This window comes from Haliotis rufescens, unplaced genomic scaffold, assembly GCF_023055435.1.
Source record: "Haliotis rufescens isolate VD_foot unplaced genomic scaffold, xgHalRufe1.0.p SCAF_26, whole genome shotgun sequence".
Taxonomy (NCBI): Eukaryota; Metazoa; Mollusca; class Gastropoda; order Lepetellida; family Haliotidae; genus Haliotis; species Haliotis rufescens.
The window spans coordinates 7,606,087-7,624,207 of record NW_025963957.1 but is presented as its reverse complement, the minus strand read 5'-3'; the positions used below and the strand labels follow the sequence as shown (position 1 = coordinate 7,624,207).

Below are 18,121 nucleotides of genomic sequence, written 5' to 3'. Positions count from 1 at the left end.
TCAACAAACATGTGACAGATTGTCACTATCACTGTGGTATTCGGCCACTTTTGTAGCTCTCGTGAAAGGTTCAAAATTAACTTATAATCGGTACATCGTCAGGAGTGTTTGGTGATCAGATTATTAAAATGTTGTTCAAAAGTAGCCTAAAGTTTAACCGAAAATTAATTTTCTCATGGAGGTCAATATGTGAGGACACATTGCAAATGTAGCTCTGTCGATTTTGAAAAAGTACTACCAACTTCATTTTGTGTGAATAGTAACGGATTAACACAAGGAGTATCCACACCTGCATCTCGTCATATTTGAAGTCCAAAACATCGCAAACAACATGCTACCAAAACAAAGAGTCACAACGGCCAAACATCGGCCAAAACAGAAAGTGCGTATGTTGAGAGTGATCCAGGGTGGGGTAAGTGAGTGTTGTCACTTAATGGAGGCTGCGCTACATGAAGACTGTGTAGTTGTTCTCACGGGCAAGGCCTCAATAAACATAACTATAACGGATAAACATCTCTACATTAATCATTTGATCAATTAAAGCGACAAAAACCATTACCATAATCACAGGAAATCTCTGCTTACAGAATCCTTTGTACGTACCATACGATTCTGACCATAAGATTCACGAACATATGCGCGTATCCTGCCCAATCGGTGGCACCCGTCACAAACACATTAAAGGCAGTCCAAATGTTCACCTAAAAATACACGGGACCATATGGTACAAGTCATAATAGGGAATTGCTTCGGACATTTGTGTCACTGATGCGTTTCGAAATGTCCTCCTCATGTCTACCATGAAACGTTTAGAAAGCTTTACTGAGGCCTTGACCGTTGCCGCCTCAAACAACGTTTGAGTCTAATGACGCTCTTTAAAGTATTCGTGGTCAGAGCATGCTCGATTGAAGCTGAAAAGTTATGAAATGTACACACCAAAGGCTGGAGCTGTTGGAATAGTGCTCAACATATAGGGAAAGTTGAAATCATCCCTCTTGTCATTTAAAGTGACAAAAAGCTCTCCACAAGGCTGTATTACAAGAAGTGTGAACCCTTGCTAAAGAATGTTGTTAAATCTAAACATTTGTTCCCGTCTTTTTTCAGGTGAACAATTAACTTGCCTTGCACGTGTTTGCAATGAGTGCCACTGGCAGGCGGTAAACGCTGGCTTTTTCGCGTACGCGTGGTATCACCACTATCACTATTTGCTATAACGCAGACCTGCCATAAAGAAGACCAAGAAGTAAAGTTGACTATATAGCAGATGCTTGTCACCACTAATTATTTAATAAACCTTCCTCGCATTAGAATAGCTTAGCCTTGCGACTCAGCCTTCAACTAGCTTCTTATAAGTATAATGTACGAACAGCAGCAGAAACGCAATCAACTTTCTCATTACATTAATACAACATATGTTGTTATCAAAACTTACAATTAGGATTAACAAGGATCTTAACTCTACACCGGCTTCTTACAATCTACTCAGTCTTAAGACAAGTAATGATAGCATTGTTTGTAATCTAAACATACTATTGCGCACACAAACAGCGCAGCCTGGTTTTAACTTTAACTCAAACGTGCATAGTCTAATTAAATCAGCAACATTGTTATGTTTTGATTGTAAAATAGTCATTTTAGAATACATGTATACATAACCACCAACAAAATGCAAAAGAAATAACTTCGGCCTTAAGCATGTGGAATTCGTTCAGTCCCAGAAGGGTACGGTGCCGCACAAATCTCACTTGGTGTGTATCATGGTGTGCAATGAATCGTGTAAAAGGTAAATCGATCGAACGTGCCGAGGCAAGTGTACTACTGTCAGGAACTTTGATATGGCCACAACCATCCTCCTTGTGATGAGAGAGTTATTCTTTTCACCAGCACAATGAGAAAATGTTCAAGAGAAGAAACCGCGCCGATACCGCAAATCTACAATGATGATATCAACCACCAAGACCCAGACATTGTTTCTCATCTAGCATGAGTGAGTGAGTGAGTGAGTTTGGGTTTAACACCGCTTTTAACAGTATTCCAGTTGTATCACGGCGTGTTAGCTTAATGTCGGTGGAAAGCCCGAAGTGATGCAGGTCTGAGACGTTTACCACTTAGGTGAGCACGATCACAGGTATAGTGCTTACAAACCTGGAAACATTATCAGGGCGAAAAGGGATTCGAACCCACAATCATAGGTTTCTGGCGTGCCCAAGGGACAAAACGCTGCACGGCAAATTGTGACACCTGTGCCCCCTCATCTAACATTTACAGTTCCTGACAAAGAAAAGTGAACATACCAGCCCTTTCCCAACTGACGTCGTGCTCGAAAACCAATGGCCTACTACTCAAGATGGCAGACTTTTCCTATTATTCAGTGACGTTGAAGAAGATAAGATCTTAGTATTTCATCAGAAAACCAGCTTAAAGTACTAAAAGCATCCGATGCCATCTACATGGATGGCACTTTTCCATTTGCCCCCAATTGTGGAATCAGCACAACATAATTCAGGCATTACATGGTACTACTATGTATCCGTTGGTGTTTGTGATGGTTCCAGACCACGGGGGAACAATGTACATAACATGACTGAGGCCAACTATCATTCAGACAGACTATGAGTCAGGTACCATCCAAGCTGCCACAGAAACATTTCCACAAGTGGAAGTTAAAGGCTCTTTTTTTCCCAATTATAACCAGGTTATATGAAGAAAGATTTAAGAATTGGGAAGTTCAGAAATGGATACGAAGACCTGCTGGATTACCAATACTACATGATGCATGGTTCAAAGCCATAAAGGACACGCCTGGAAGTCCATGGTGTGACGCCATGAACGACTAAGTCGTAGCAACGTGGGTAGATGAGGAGGCTCGCTTTACAATAACCATCTGGAACCAGCACTTTACTATAGGACAAGGATGAACAACCTGGAAGGTTCAATTTAAGACTGAACCGTTCCATGCACCATCATCATCCGAACGTGCACAGATTTGTGGAACACATCAAGAAGATTGAGATGTCAGAGGGATCCAAAGTCAATCAGATGGGCTTGGGATCTGCCCCTCCCCTCAGGACTTGTATATAAAGAGACTATTTAGATTTAAAGAAGGGTTGAGAATGGCCAGAAAACTCCTGTTGACATTTACTTAGATTAGGTTGAATTATACACTGTCAGTGATCCACGTTGTCCAAATTGTACAGACTGTATAGTATGGTGTTAGTTCAGTGTATTTTCGTTTTATGTATAATGACCAGTAAATGCTAAATTCTCAACCCAAACTTTTGTCGTTCTGTGAGTGGATCACGCGTTCACACCCCACCACCCTACAGGACTCCCCGCAAACAATCTGGTCAAGCATAGGAATGGGACAGTGGACACGACATCACGAGTGACTATTCTAGTGTTTTTCACGTTTACAAGAATCTGATCCTGGTATAGACTCTAGCCCCTGGGGTAAAAAGTCTAGATATAGCAATAGGACTAAACTTTCAGAACAATTTGATAACTCAGCTGCCTCTGCTGCTCACAACATAACTTTGTCTATTAATAATTCATGTACTGACAACTATAATCCTCTTGATGTTTCAGATCTACCTAATGATTGCAAGTCTGTTGTCGCATGTACCCATAATGATATGTTGAAAATTGACCCTTTTATATCGCCGTCTGGTGTAAAAAATGGTACAGTTATTCTCTTTCAAAGTGATATATTTTAAGAAAAATCCACATTTCATATGTCTGAGGTCCCTTTTAATCATCCCCGCAAAACTGACTGCATGAACAAAGAGGTAAATAATTGGGTCAATGATAATTCTAAACATAATAACATTGCAGGGAATTTCATTCTAGAAAGTGAATCTCCCCTAGGAGATTATACTGGTGATAATAGTAATACAAACGATGCACGTCAAGTTGATAATGAAATATCACCCCCTGATGTTATAAATGGTATAGTCACTCTCATCCAAAGTAATATGTTTTCAGCAAATTCAACTTTGCATATGTCTGAGGTTCCTACTGATCATCCCTCAAATAGTGACTGCATAAACAAGCAGGTAAATAATAGGGCCATTGATATTGCTCAATATGTAAACATTGCAGAGACTTGTTTTCCAGAAAGTGAATCTTCCCGAGCAGACAATGCTGCTGATAACGACAATACTAATTATGCAAATCATGGAGATGATGATGATGATGATGATGATGATGATGATGATGATGATTTTACAGATAGTGATCATGCTGATGACCCTTTAAATAGAAATGATATTATTATAAATAAGTTCACATTCCTAAGGTTAAATGTGTGTGTGGACATGGAAAACGATTAGAGTACAAAGAATTTAAAAACATGCTTAAAAGTAGAAAGATAATATGCCTTCAAGAAACAAAAACTGATTCCTTGGATGACTTACAAATTGATGGATATACTCTATTTCTTCAAAATAGATCAGGGGCACTGAGAAAATCAAAGGGATTACTAGGTATTGCAATTAGAAATAAATACGTAAACTATATTACTCCTACTGAGGTCAAATGTGAGCATATTCAATGGATTAAAATCTACGGAGAATTATTTAACTTGTGACCAAGATTTCTACCTCGAATGTATATTGTCCACTCACATTCTCTCCAACTGTGACAAAACCTGACTTAGAAAACCTGGACACCCATCAACCGAATAACATACATAAGGAAATGGATAAACAAAAACGTTACAACAGCAACAAAACTGACTTATTCCGCCAAAATATAAATGTTGAACAAATTAATATACACACCCAGTTAGTCCACGCAGCGCGTATCCAACTATGTGACCCACTTTCCATAAACAATCTCGGAGACAGCATAGCGCACGTGCTAACTGACGCTGCACGTGCGGCATTTGGTGCAAGAAGCTGTAGTGGTGAAGCTATGTACCGTAGTAAAATTGATAAACCATGGTTCGGAAATGAATGCAAAAAGGCAAGAAAATGTTTAACAAAGCCAAACGTTGTTTTAAAAAAAATAATACAATAAGAAATGAAAGTGTTTACCGACAGCATTCGAAAGCATATAAAAATGCATGGACAAATATATATACAAAATTATAATAACCAACTGACCCAAGCTTTTAGCAAAAATATCAAACAATCGCCAAAAGAATTTTGGAAAATATTAAATAAACAACCTATAACAGAAAAGAAAAATATACCGGATATTGCTAGCTTCTTTGTTTACAAAAAAATAAACCAGAACCCTAAACAAGACAAAGGTGACTTTAATGAATATATTTTAGACGGGAATGTAAGAGACTGCAGTATTTTGAATGATGATATCAATACTGATGAAATTATAAAGGCAGCAAAGAATCTTAAACGGAACAAAGCAGCGAGTCTAGATAACGTAGAAAACGACTATATCATTGACAGTGTCCATTTATTAGCCCCTTTATATACTGAATTCTTTAATCTGGTACTCGCCTCTGGTATTATCCCTGAAACATGGTTAAGAGGAATCATAAAAACAATTTACAAACAGAAAGGTGATCCATATGACCCAAATTCGCATAGACCAATAACATTGCTGAGTTGCTTTGGTAAATTGTTTACAAGTATTCTAAATGACCGATTAAAACTCTTTTAAAAAGGAAACGATGTTATAACATCGGCACAAGCTGGCTTCAGAAAGAATTTTTCAATGGCAGATAATGTATTTGTTATTTACATGTTAATACAGTTATTAAAAACACAAAAGAAAAAAATCTACTGTGCCTTTATAGACTTCACCAAAGCATTTGACACCGTCTGGAGAACTGGTCTTTGGACCAAAATGCTAAAAACAGGCATCAAGGGTAGATTCTTCAATTTGGTCAAAAATATGTATATGAACATAAAATCATTGGTAAAATCAAATAATACGTTATCTGAGTATTTTCCATGTGAATCAGGTGTACGAAAAGGGGAAAATCTGTCACCCCTTTTGTTTTCAATCTTCCCTAATGACCTGGAATCTTTTTTAATCGATAATGAATGCGTAGGAATAATAATTGACTGCTTAACAGAGAATGAGACCCAGATCCGGATACATTTGATAGTACTCCTATATGCAGACGGCACTGTACTTTTTAGCGAAAAAAAGATGTTCACTAGATGTGTTTCAGAATTACAGTATAAGTCGGAAACTAAATGTAAATAAACTAGTGTCCAAAAGAAACGATACCAACTTATTTTCAAAATTGTTTTTTTACTAAGTGAATTGTCTAGTATGAAAACATGCCAATTCGTATTGCACATCCCAAACACAGCATAGTCGATAAAAAATACCGGGAACACGTGATCACTTCCGGGAAAAAACGTAAATTTCGTGAAAGTGACATTTTCCCTCTCTAGCATGTTCTGCACGTGCAGAAAAACTGTATAAAACGGCTGATCAGACACGTTGATATCACAGCAACAAAAAGAACACAAGATATGCCACGTTTGACAGCCATCGAGAGAGAGAGAGCCGTTGGAATGGTCCAACAAGGAGCGTCACACGTCGACGTCGCCAGAAGGTTGGGCTGCGCACGCATCACTATCACCAGGTTGATGCAGCGGTTACGTCAGGCACGTCAGACGTCAGACAGGCCCAGGAGTGGAAGACCACGAGTAACCACGCCCCGTGAAGATCGTTACATCCGGGTATTACACCTGAGGAACCGCACCGTAACAGCGACGTCCACGGCGGCTACAGCACTGGGACACAGGATCAGTCGACAGACCGTCTACAGGAGACTACGGCAGTATGGTATCCGGCCACGTCATCCCTACCGCGGACCGCTCCTGACGCCTCGACACCGGAACAACAGACTGATCTGGGCCAGGCGAGTTCGACGTTGGCAACGGCGGGACTGGGCACGTGTTATGTTCTCTGATGAGAGCAGATTCCTCATCTTCAGAAACGATGGACGGCAGCTTGTATACCGACGATTTGGTGAACGTTTGGCGCCTAACTGTATCCAACAGGTCCGGCCGTTTGGAGGTGGAGGGTTAATGGTTTGGGGTGGCATATGTGGTGACGTCAAAACGATGCTTGTCGTAATTCGTGGAAACCTGAATGCACAGCGTTATCTTGATGACATCCTACGGCCTGTTGTGGTGCCCTTTATTCAGCAAAAGCCTCGTGGACTCCTTTTCCAACATGACAATGCAAGGCCACACACAGCAAGATTGACACAGAACTTCCTTGCCAACGCCAACGTACAGGTTTTGCCATGGCCCGCATGTTCACCGGACATGAATCCCATCGAGCACTTATGGGACCACCTCGATCGGCAAATCCGACGTCGCCGTGTGCCTCCAGTCAACGTGCAGGACTTGGAACGATGACTCCTCGAGGAATGGCAACGCATCACTCCCAACGTCATCAGACGTTTGACGTCAACAGTCCGTAGGCGTGTTCTGGCATGTATTGATGCTCTCGGTGGACATACCCGCTACTGACTTGACTTTGAGACGTGTGGTGTGACATTTCCCGTTGTTTCTGTGATCAGTGCTCTAACGAAATGTTCATTTTTCGACCCCACCCATCTTTAAAGGCTTGTCATATTGGTTGTACAGATTTTCTTGAAATGAAATTGTTGTACAGATGTTGTGAAAGGATTTCTCAAAAGCATAACACCAATCCTACTTCTGCATTGTTTAGTTTTTCTTTTATGTCGTTGCAAACAGGTGGTATCGTTTCTTTTGGACACTAGTTTATATCCAAAACCAAGAAATTAATTCTTGGAGGACATCCGGCCAAATCTTCCAAAAATATATTTGTTTTAAATAAACGGCCTCTGGAAATAGTAGATACTTATACATACCTAGGAATAAAATCCCATAGAAACAGAAGATTTGTTATGGGAATAAAAGCTCTGATTGAAAGTGCAACGAGAGCAATGTACTGCCTTTTAAAAAGAGCTAGAAATGTAAACCTACCACTCGATAGTCTCCAAAATGGCATAAATAAAATATCACATTTTCTGTACCGCTACATTATTTCAGTGAGTGAGTGAGTGAGTGAGTGTAATTCAACGTCACGTCGCCAATATTTCAGCCATATCGTGACGAGGCATTATTTAAAAGCCAGCGGAATACAAAACAAATTTTCCATGGATAATGTGTGTTCAAAAGATACTTAATGATGTTGGAACAAGTGAAATATTTCATGCACCATACACATGCTCAACAGATACTTAGGGATCAGTTTATACAAAAGTAGAAGGGAAAGTATGGAGTCGAGTCCAAAGGGTATATACTATAAACACTATAAGCAAAACCCAAATCTTTTAAACTATTTGTTACTTCCTGAAGGCAACTATATATATTATGATGGTACTTAGTACTCCAACTTCTAAATGCCTATCAGTTTCAGTTTCAGTTTATTAAGTACCATCAACTCATCGAAGACCCCAATCAGCAATAATCACATTGTTTTATTACTTTCTTCATCCTTTGTTTATGTCAATGACTTCATTGATGATTGTCATCACGACCCTTGTGTGTACACAGCAGGCTTCTCTACTCCAGTATAACAATATCTACTCTCCTGTATAAACATTGCCTCCTACTTGTACATGTACTTGTCAACCACACTCTGTATATCACTTGCTTGATAACAGGGTTAGAATCTACATCGAAACGTCGATCCTAATTGTAATAAAGCAGTTGTTCATCAATAAATTCTTAACCTTACTTAATGAAGGAATAAGTTGACTATTGGAAAGTTAAAGTCATCCCTCTGATACAGTCTTGGTGAGATTTGTCACTCCGAATCTTTATGCATAGATCTAAATATGAAACACTCCCTTATTTCCCGATCACTGGGTAAACCAATGAAAGGGAACTGACTATTTTATTGTTATTGAATGATATAAGATCATCGATATACCTGAAAATACCTAAAATTAACGTATTTGGCCATTTTCCCTGCTTTTGACTTGGCCAATCCGAGCTGAAATTCATAAGCATAGAGACACAGAACAGTAGGAAGGGGGGGTCACCATTGGTTCCCATGGGTATGGCCACATTTTGACTAAATGTCTTACCCCCACAATTAACAAATATATTATCAATGAAGAAGTTCAGCATTTCACATATTGTTTTCTCCGGCATTTGCGTTCATTTTTGACAAATTGTCCTGAACCTCTGAATATAGATATGTGACTGTATCCATGGTCACCATGGTCTTGTAACAAAAGTCCCATGGATCACAGAATTAAGTTTTTCCTTATCTTTCTCATGTGGATATTGGTTGTAGAAAAGTCAAATGTTTTGATAGAATTAAATTTGAGTACTTTGAATATTTTGAGAACCCACGTGGTATTAATTCCACTTGTCTCAAATACTTTCTGCAACTACAAAGAAAGTCAGTCCTTGATTGTATTAATGGTTATGGTTAGTTTTTGAGACAAGGATTTGGTGGTACATTTCCTGGATCCAGCAATATATCTCTCTTCTGCGGATCTTTCTGAAGCTTTGGAAACCCACACAAAGGCGGAATGGACTCGTTTTTAAGTTTAAGAGTGAAGTCAAAAGCTGCTAGTACTGATGCATGGCTTTGGTAGATTTCTTCCTTAATGAACCAGTTATACTGGCCTTATACGTGGCATTATTTGATATGTCACTTATGCCAAGTCCTTTGATTAAACAATTAATGTAGTGATGCTTACATATGATGGTTCTGTTAATAACGACAAACATTCCATGTAGGGCAGGCAGACTTGATGACAGCTGGCTGGGACAGAATTGGTTTATTTGATTTCTGTTTCCTCTTTATCAGTTTGTGAATTCTAGCAATGACAATACCACGCATTGACTTAACCCACCCCGAAAGACTTTCAACAAGTTTCTCATTTCTCTCGTTTATTTTTGGGCTTACTCTTTGAGAGCATCCAAAATGATTTTTATAGATGTGATCCCAATTGGTAGAAGGCAGCTCACGACATTTTGGTCCATATTTTAAAAACTGACGAAGGGTGTTATTGACAACAATCGAGAAGGCACCTGTGATTATATTACCTACAGTTTTGGTAGCAGTAAGACAAGTCTTGTCATCCATTAGAAATCAAAGTTAACTCTTTCATTTGCAATCGATGTCGATGTTGTTTTCCTTGTCAATTGTAATCCCTGTTAAAAAACTTCCTCTTTAAAACATGTCACTTTCATGAATGACTCATTTCTAGATGATCTTAATTTGTTTCCATTTGTCGTTAATGTTTGTGGAACATGCAATTAGTATCTGGAGTTCTACTCTGTGCGTGCGTGCGTGCGTGCGTGCGTGCGTGCGTGCGTGCGTGAGTGTGTGTGTATGTGTGCGTGTGTGCGCGTGTGTCTCGTGTGTGTTATAGAATAATACATTGATACAGCATTATGTGGAGATGTTGACAATGTAGCAGCCAATACACTTTCAGCACGTTGTTCTAAGCAAGACAATGTAACAGTTCTCAGGTATCATACCAATCTATAAAACTGGAATACCTGACAATAATTAAATTTTCGTTGTGTTTATGCAAATTCCGGCATTCTGATTAGCTGAATTGGTCACGTGTTATTGCATTCGTTTCCCAATGAATGTAAAAATTTAAGCCACGCCCACCGCGGCGCACTACTTTTATTACCGCGGAATGTCGGGGAATCCCAATATTACAGTCGAGGGAATTCCCTTTCTGCTCACGTGTATCGTCATGCACAGGACATTTAGCGACTTTCATGCATATTCATTTTCCAAACTACCCTTTGAAACCGAAGGCCGAAAACGAATGAAACAGCAAACGTGCAGGCTCTCTCGCCTATTTTTTTCCCGCTCGTCACGGTTCAACTTTCGTGTCTTCGGGTTTCATTTCTAACTAGCATTTCTCCAACTGTGTTTTACCGTAATCAGGGAAGTAATGTTTGAATCAGCAGTAAATGACCATGTTATTTGAAACAGCCGCCTTCTCTCGGTCGACATATTTTTTCCGTTTCGTTACAGTCTGACTGTTGCAGTTATTTTCGCCTCTTGCCTTAATTGACAGGTCTAATGAACATTGTTTGAATCCCACTCTCCGTTGATTGGCTACTGAATGTGTAGGCGTGTCAAGTTATGTGCATAAATTAAACGATCACCTGATTCATCACCACTGTATATATTCCTACACCTGGAATGTTTATCAATGTCGTCATTTTTGTCTGTTTTGATATATGCAACTGTTTTGGGTTAAACTATTGTACATAAAACATGTTTAACGTTGTCGAATTTAATTATAAGCATTGACTGTATATTTTGTTCGGTTCGTTGAGGTATGAATCGAAAAACCGATGTGCAAACTTTTGCACATCGGTTTTTCGATTCATACCTCAATGAACCGAACAAAATACACAGTCAATCCTTAAGTATACACAAAATGACAAATCTATTATTCCATGTGCAGACATTATGTTGATATTAACCAGCGGTGACGTCATGAAAAGAAGTTTCTAGCCCTAATCAAACACACATTAGTTTTAAAATAGCATGCATTACCCCGAAGGTACTGTCGAATCATAAACTGCTCATTTGGCATAAAGCAAAAAAACAATATATCTTTTGCATACGCAAAGTAATCCTACAAATGAGTCACTGACACCTGTGACATCTGTCAGACCATGGCACCTTCAACTCTGGGCTCCTATATAAGCAAACTGCTCCCATCATGTCACTACCAGCAACATGCATCTCCTCCTGTGTTTGGTACGTACAGCTGTCGTAAACTCACCAATGTAAACATGGTCATTTCCCTCTTGTTCGGTGTGTTGCTAACAGTTTTAAAATCTATAGCAATTTGGCTAAGCATAGATCTAGGGAAAGTGCACTGATGCTCATTGTATTTGCATGGCATAAATCACTTGTTTGACGTTTACAGGTTGTTTGTACTGCGGCTCTTTTGGGAACTGCCACTGGGTATGGACCACAGCTCCCAGGTAAAGCCTCTTATCCTTTAGTTTGATATTATTTGAAATAAGGCAGAAGTGTGTCTAGAAGTGAGTCTTTGTTGTGTGGTGGTACAAAAGCCAGCTAGTTTGGATAAAGCTTCACAGTATTGCTGTTTTCCCCACATTGGCTTTATAATACAAAACTGCACAATTAGAAACTAAATTCTTCTCTAAACTGTTCAGAAGACCCCAGATATTGATACTGATACTGTCATAGCGACTGATGTTAATGTTTGAATGAACAAAGGTTGCCTACTCTGTACCTGTCTTTGCCAAGAATCATTTTGTCGCAATTTCGTTAAAATGTTCATCCCCATTATTAATCGCCATTTCATTGTACGTTGCCTGTCTGCCATCCTGAACGAGCTGTGTTACTATGTCTCTGATCAATTACTGTTATTTATATTATGACATACATGTGATACCGATCTTGTCCTTGATTCCCCCAAGCGCTTATTCCCGTTGTCAACGTTGACAATACTGCCATCGCTATTTCCCGCATTGTGGTCAGCTCCAAATTCACTAAACGTTCGAGTTCATGTGCATCTTTTGTGAACACACTAAAATATGCTGATTCATGAATGTATATTTTACAACAATATTGATACACTTTGAAATAAATATCTCTTACCATGAGAAGAATATAACATGCACCTTAGTCGATCTACTATTTGATTCAAAATAAATTGTGACTCCAAGACGATGTATTATCAATCTTGGTGGCTACACAGTTTGTTCCTCTATACGATTTCTGACTGGCATAAAACAACATTCGTTCCTCAATGCATAACAATGTTTGGTATGCTTGGGGAAGGGGAAAGGTGAAACGTGAATTAATTCTACCGTGTCGCCTCACCAAGGGCCATTCACACGTACTTATGAAATGAACATGTCATATCTTATGTTTATGTTGATGGTTTAGTGTGCTATCCTGGTTTACTTCACATCTTCTAATCTAGAGAAATGCTTCGAATTGCACGTTAATGCACACAGTTTAATTAATTTGATAAAACACTTAAAGCTTACTGTTTGTAGGTGATACACATTGGCCATTGACACACAAGTCTGTACACTGTCATGAATGGTTTATGTCAAACTTCAACATAGTTTGATTCATACATTCTTGATTCAGTCTTGAAATATTGTGACCGATATTAAGTATGTTCTTCCAATTATTCTACTGGACTTTAATTGTAAGGCTTATTGTTGACAGGTACAAGCTAAAATAAAAAACAAATGTGAAATATTACAACTTGTAACTAAGGTAACAAGTACATGTTATTATCAAACCAAACTTTATTTTCCGGCTTTTAAACAAAATATCTGTGATACACACTTCAACATTTTCAACATGCAATTTACCCTTTTACACCATTTACATTTGTTATAGCATTTCTAGTTATAATTTACATGTTGTTACTTATATATTTTGTTAATACTTACAAACTTTATGGGCCCTTTACACCTACACAAGATCATTTCATATTCTGTTTACGTCCATGTGCCTGGCCAAAAACTGGCTAAAACCGGGATGATTAACCGAGCAAACCAAAGAAACTAGAGAATTTAATGAAGCACTCGTAAAATCTCAACATGTGACTTGTCCCAGTGCTTTATTCAGATGATGGCACAACAGTACATGGTTCATACTTTCTTGATATATGATGAGTGTTACTCGTAGCACAACAGTACACAATAACCCTGCACTATATGCCACTTGTTCAAGGCTGTCCTCCTGGGAACTACCCTTTTGTGTGCGATCGGAGATGCTACAGCGACCGTGACTGTCGCCCTGGATACTACTGCTGCAATACTGGATGCTTGAACATCTGTGTCCCCAAACCCAAACCAGGTAAATAAAACGGTGGCACCCGTTACAAACACACATTTACAGAATAACAAATATTCTTGACAAGTTGAAAACTGAAATGTGCTTATATGTCAATATTTATATTATCTAGGGATTTGCCCAGTGATAAAACGAGGCCCTTGTAAAGGAAATGCGTGTAACAACGACCAGGATTGCCCCGGAAACCAGAAGTGCTGCGGCAAGCCAGGATGTAAGGGGTGCTACAGGCCAGAAAAGCCCGGATCTTGTCCAAAGAGAAAGTATGATGCGGGGATCTGCGTTGCGTACTGTGTCGGTGACTTTGACTGCCCCGGGGACCAGAAGTGCTGCGGAGGCTGCCCCAGGAGATGTGAAAAACCATGCTATGAATAAATGTAAAGATGTAAATGCTGGTGAATAAAATATATTAAGTGTTATTGTGTGTGTTCTACAGACAACATCAAACACAAACCACTATTATACCGTTGATTGGACTCTCAGATGATCATCCAGACACGTGTCTTCAATGCAGCCTGCTGTGCCTCATCTGACTTTATATATCCCACTAAGCAATGTACAAATCCCCTGAAATTACCTCCATTGCAATTTGGGTGGCAATAGTGTCATAGATTGACAAAGAATGGAATTTTCATAGGATTCTTTTAGACAGAAAGAGATGAACTGATTTCTTTTAATGCATTAGTTATCATTCTTGGTTTTTCCTAGTTGATACTCCTCCCTTGAGATACGTGCCTTGCCTAACAATCTGGGCCCGGTTGTTCAAAACCCGGTTAACTGTTAACCAGCCGTTAAGTCAGTGTTAACTCTCTGTTAAATCTAACCAAATGGTTATGTTGTTTCCCAAAGCATGGTCATCTTTAACGACTGGTTAAACACCCGTTAAAGTGAACACACCTCCCGACCTCCGTTAAATACTTAACACCTTGGTTATCTTTGAAACAAAATCGCGGTCATGGTTAGGCCTAGCGCCGCTTTCATGGTTCCAGAGGTTAATGCGAGACAACAGAAGCGATTCCGAGCTGTTAATTTTGCATTAATGAACTACACAGACAGTGAACTTCGTGATAGGTACATATTTTTAGGCGGGAATCTATCAACTACATCGCCAGTATACTGAGAGAAGATTTGGAGCGCCCTACACAACGTGCTCTAAACGTCGATCAACAACTGATGATAGCTTTCCGTTTCCGTGATTGGTGATACGATGGGGGTGGATAAAAGTACAGTTTCACGTGTCATAGTCGATGTGACTGATGCCTTGGTTAAAAGAAAGAACGAATTCATAAAGTGGCCAACACAAGAATGCTACATACGTCAGGTTCAAGGTTGTTTTCGGAGTGTCCTAGGTTGCATTGATGGTACTCACATACGTATTCAGGCACCGATCAGAGATTAACCAACTTACGTTAATAGGAAAGGATACCACAGTATCATCGTACAGGCAGTCTGTGACCACGAAGGTACGTCTTGTGAGATTAGAGTACTGTCCCTTTTTGCAATTAGAGTAGCTTCCCTTGCAAGGTCTATAAAACTCCGCATTAAAAAGATTCGGAATAAGATAAATAATGAAAGGTTTGCGTAAATGCTCTCATTACTCTTAATAAACACAAATGGGATATTCTAGTCAGCTAACATAGGATGTTTTAAAGTTCTTTTCAGCTCTAAGCTGTGACAAGAGATGTGTAATTTTAAGAAAATAAAGCTGTAACAAGTTTGTAGTATTATATTTATTACTTGCCATTTATAACGTTTTTAGAATTATACTGTTGAGTATTAATGAGCTGACACCTACACGATCCACCGCATAGTCCAATTGAATTTAACAGAATAATACTTCAAACACGTCAAAAATTGAAACGTATGAATTTAATACTATACAACGGTCCACCTTTAGAATTCACAAAATTATCGTAGGGCTAAGACTATCACAACTCACATACTTTAACAGACTAACGACTGTCGTTGCGATACAATACGATCGCCTTGTGGAACGGGCCTTGCACCTCAACGTTTACAATAACGTCACAATACCCGATGACGTAATTTGTGGAATTTTGTTGCAAGATAAGTTCGTCTCAGTGATCTATCAACTCTACACGCAATGTCGTTGAATAAGCCAAGGGATGTTGGGGCTTCCAATATTTGTTCCTGAAACGTGTTCCGAGAGTACATAAGCACGCGTTTTGGTATTACACAATGCGTTATACAGCTGTATGTTTATTAAATGGTAATAAAATATATACATGTATGCCCATAATAGAAATTCCATTAATCCATTATGAACATTGCTTATTTTTTTTAATTATTTGTCTAATTTGTATGTAAATTTACGAATGTGTGTGCTAAACGGCCGGGATCAACTCATGATAGACACATATTTAGAACCTCCACTTTGTGTATATACTTAGAGAGATCGCACACTTCAATATCAGATGGCTTTCTATTGGGAGACAGTGGATATCTTTGCAGGCCTTTTCTCCAAACCCCATACATGACTCCACAAGGCAGTGCTCAGCACAGATACAATGACAGCTTGTGTGCTACAAGAGTTACAATAGAAAGAACATTTGGTCGATGGAAAAGACGGTTTCATGTACTTCATTCTGAGGTAAATATGCATAGTATATTTGTGTACTTAATTTGACCAATGTTTTACTTTTCTACATCTAATCATGATTTTTTTCTTCACTTTAAGGTTTGGAGTCATTGTGTTGTGTGTTCCAATGCTTCACATTTTACATCGATCACATAGCAGAAACAAATAATACTCCATGAATCCTAACTGACATATCCAAATACTAGTAATATTAATAATTCAAAGAAGCAAACAAGCTGCTTCTAAAATTTTAATGTGACATTCTGTATTTATGTATTTGACACAAACATTTCTTGTTTATTAAACAGATAAGAATGAGTCCACGCCGTGAGTGTCAGATTGTCCTTGCCTGTGCTATCCTCCACAATGTAACCATATTACTGAATGAGCCATTACAAGATGACAACGACAACCCAGATGAACAGTGGACACATATGTCGGAAGGCATGATGGACGAGGCATTAGAGATCATATAGCCAATACCTTCTTCTCCAGCTAAAAACCTACAGAGGACACACGAATTCAATATAGTGATAATGAAACTGCAGGTTTATAGAAAGTAACAATTGTCAATAGCATCACGTTGCAGTATTTGCTCAAGGAGTTGAATTTGTAGCTGAAGTTTCTTTTTTTCCATTTCCTGTTTTCTAGCTCTCCTGATAGAACTCTTTCCTGCAATTGATAGACTCTGTCTTAAGAACTGAGTTTTGTACTTTCTTTTCTGTACTTGAGTTGCCTGGCTTGACGTCCGTCATCAAGTCTTGGTGCTGCTTCACTGTGCTCTGTTTCTTGGGATTCTCTGACTTCAGGATTTTTTTATGTTGGGGTTGAGGTAGTAGCTGCTGAAGTAGGATCTATGGCTCCAGTTGGTAACCAAGGATCATACACTGATGAAAGTTCAGCACAACCTGGAGGAATAAACAATTATCAATATAAATATTTATGGTTTTGTCTGTGTTTCTAAACTGACGATATACCAACGATATTTCTAGGATAAAATATGACCAACCCAATATGAAGCAGCAATAACAATTGTATTGTAGAAATTCATCATTCAGAACAGTAAAATGCGAATTTACTAATTCAACAACAATGTCCTTGACCTCCAACTGGGACATTTCTTGACAAGGGGTCATTCGTCCAGTATTCGATCAACAACATTGATTACAACTTTAAGGTGACGACGGCCCAGACCGTTCAATACGGCATATGACCTCCATGAGCGGCAATGCATCTTCGAATGCGGCGTTGAACTGAGTAGACAAGCGTCCTCATTTCGACTGCAGGTATCCGATTTCATTCCTCACGGAGGGCAGCGATCAACGCTTGTCTCGTGAAGGGAGGATGTTGACGTTTCCAGCTGGTCCCAGAGATGTTCTATGGGTGACAGATCTGGTGATCGAGCTGGCCACGTCCGTTGTTGACGCTGGATGAAAGGAAGAACCACTGGCCGTAAGATATTGTCAATGTAGCGTTGTGCTGTCAGATTGCCTTCGATGATGACAAGTTCCGTCTTTTCGTCCCAGCAAATTCAGCCCTAGACCATCACACTTCCGCCCCCGAAAGGTTCCACCTCCTGGACACATCCTGGACACATCCTGGACGTTCACCACGTCGCCGATAAACTCGCGTCCGCCCATCAGGTTTGAAGAGTTGGAACCTGCTCTCGTCATTAAACAGCACTCGCCGCCATTCCCTTTGTTGCCATCGCTGAGTTTGCCT

General features: G+C 39.3%; 1 protein-coding gene and 1 pseudogene across 1 annotated transcript; both read left to right on the top strand.

Annotated features, from left to right (window-relative positions):
* Positions 1 to 11,658: 11,658 nt before the first annotated feature.
* On the top strand, positions 11,659 to 14,219 carry LOC124137347 (perlwapin-like). Its single transcript, XM_046503613.2, has 4 exons — positions 11,659 to 11,712; positions 11,885 to 11,942; positions 13,681 to 13,806; positions 13,916 to 14,219. The coding sequence occupies exons 1-4, from the start codon at positions 11,692 to 11,694 to the stop codon at positions 14,173 to 14,175; spliced, it is 465 nt and encodes a 154-aa protein (XP_046359569.2). The 5' UTR covers positions 11,659 to 11,691; the 3' UTR covers positions 14,176 to 14,219.
* Positions 14,190 to 17,114, top strand: LOC124137417 (annotated as a pseudogene).
* Positions 17,115 to 18,121: the final 1,007 nt, after the last annotated feature.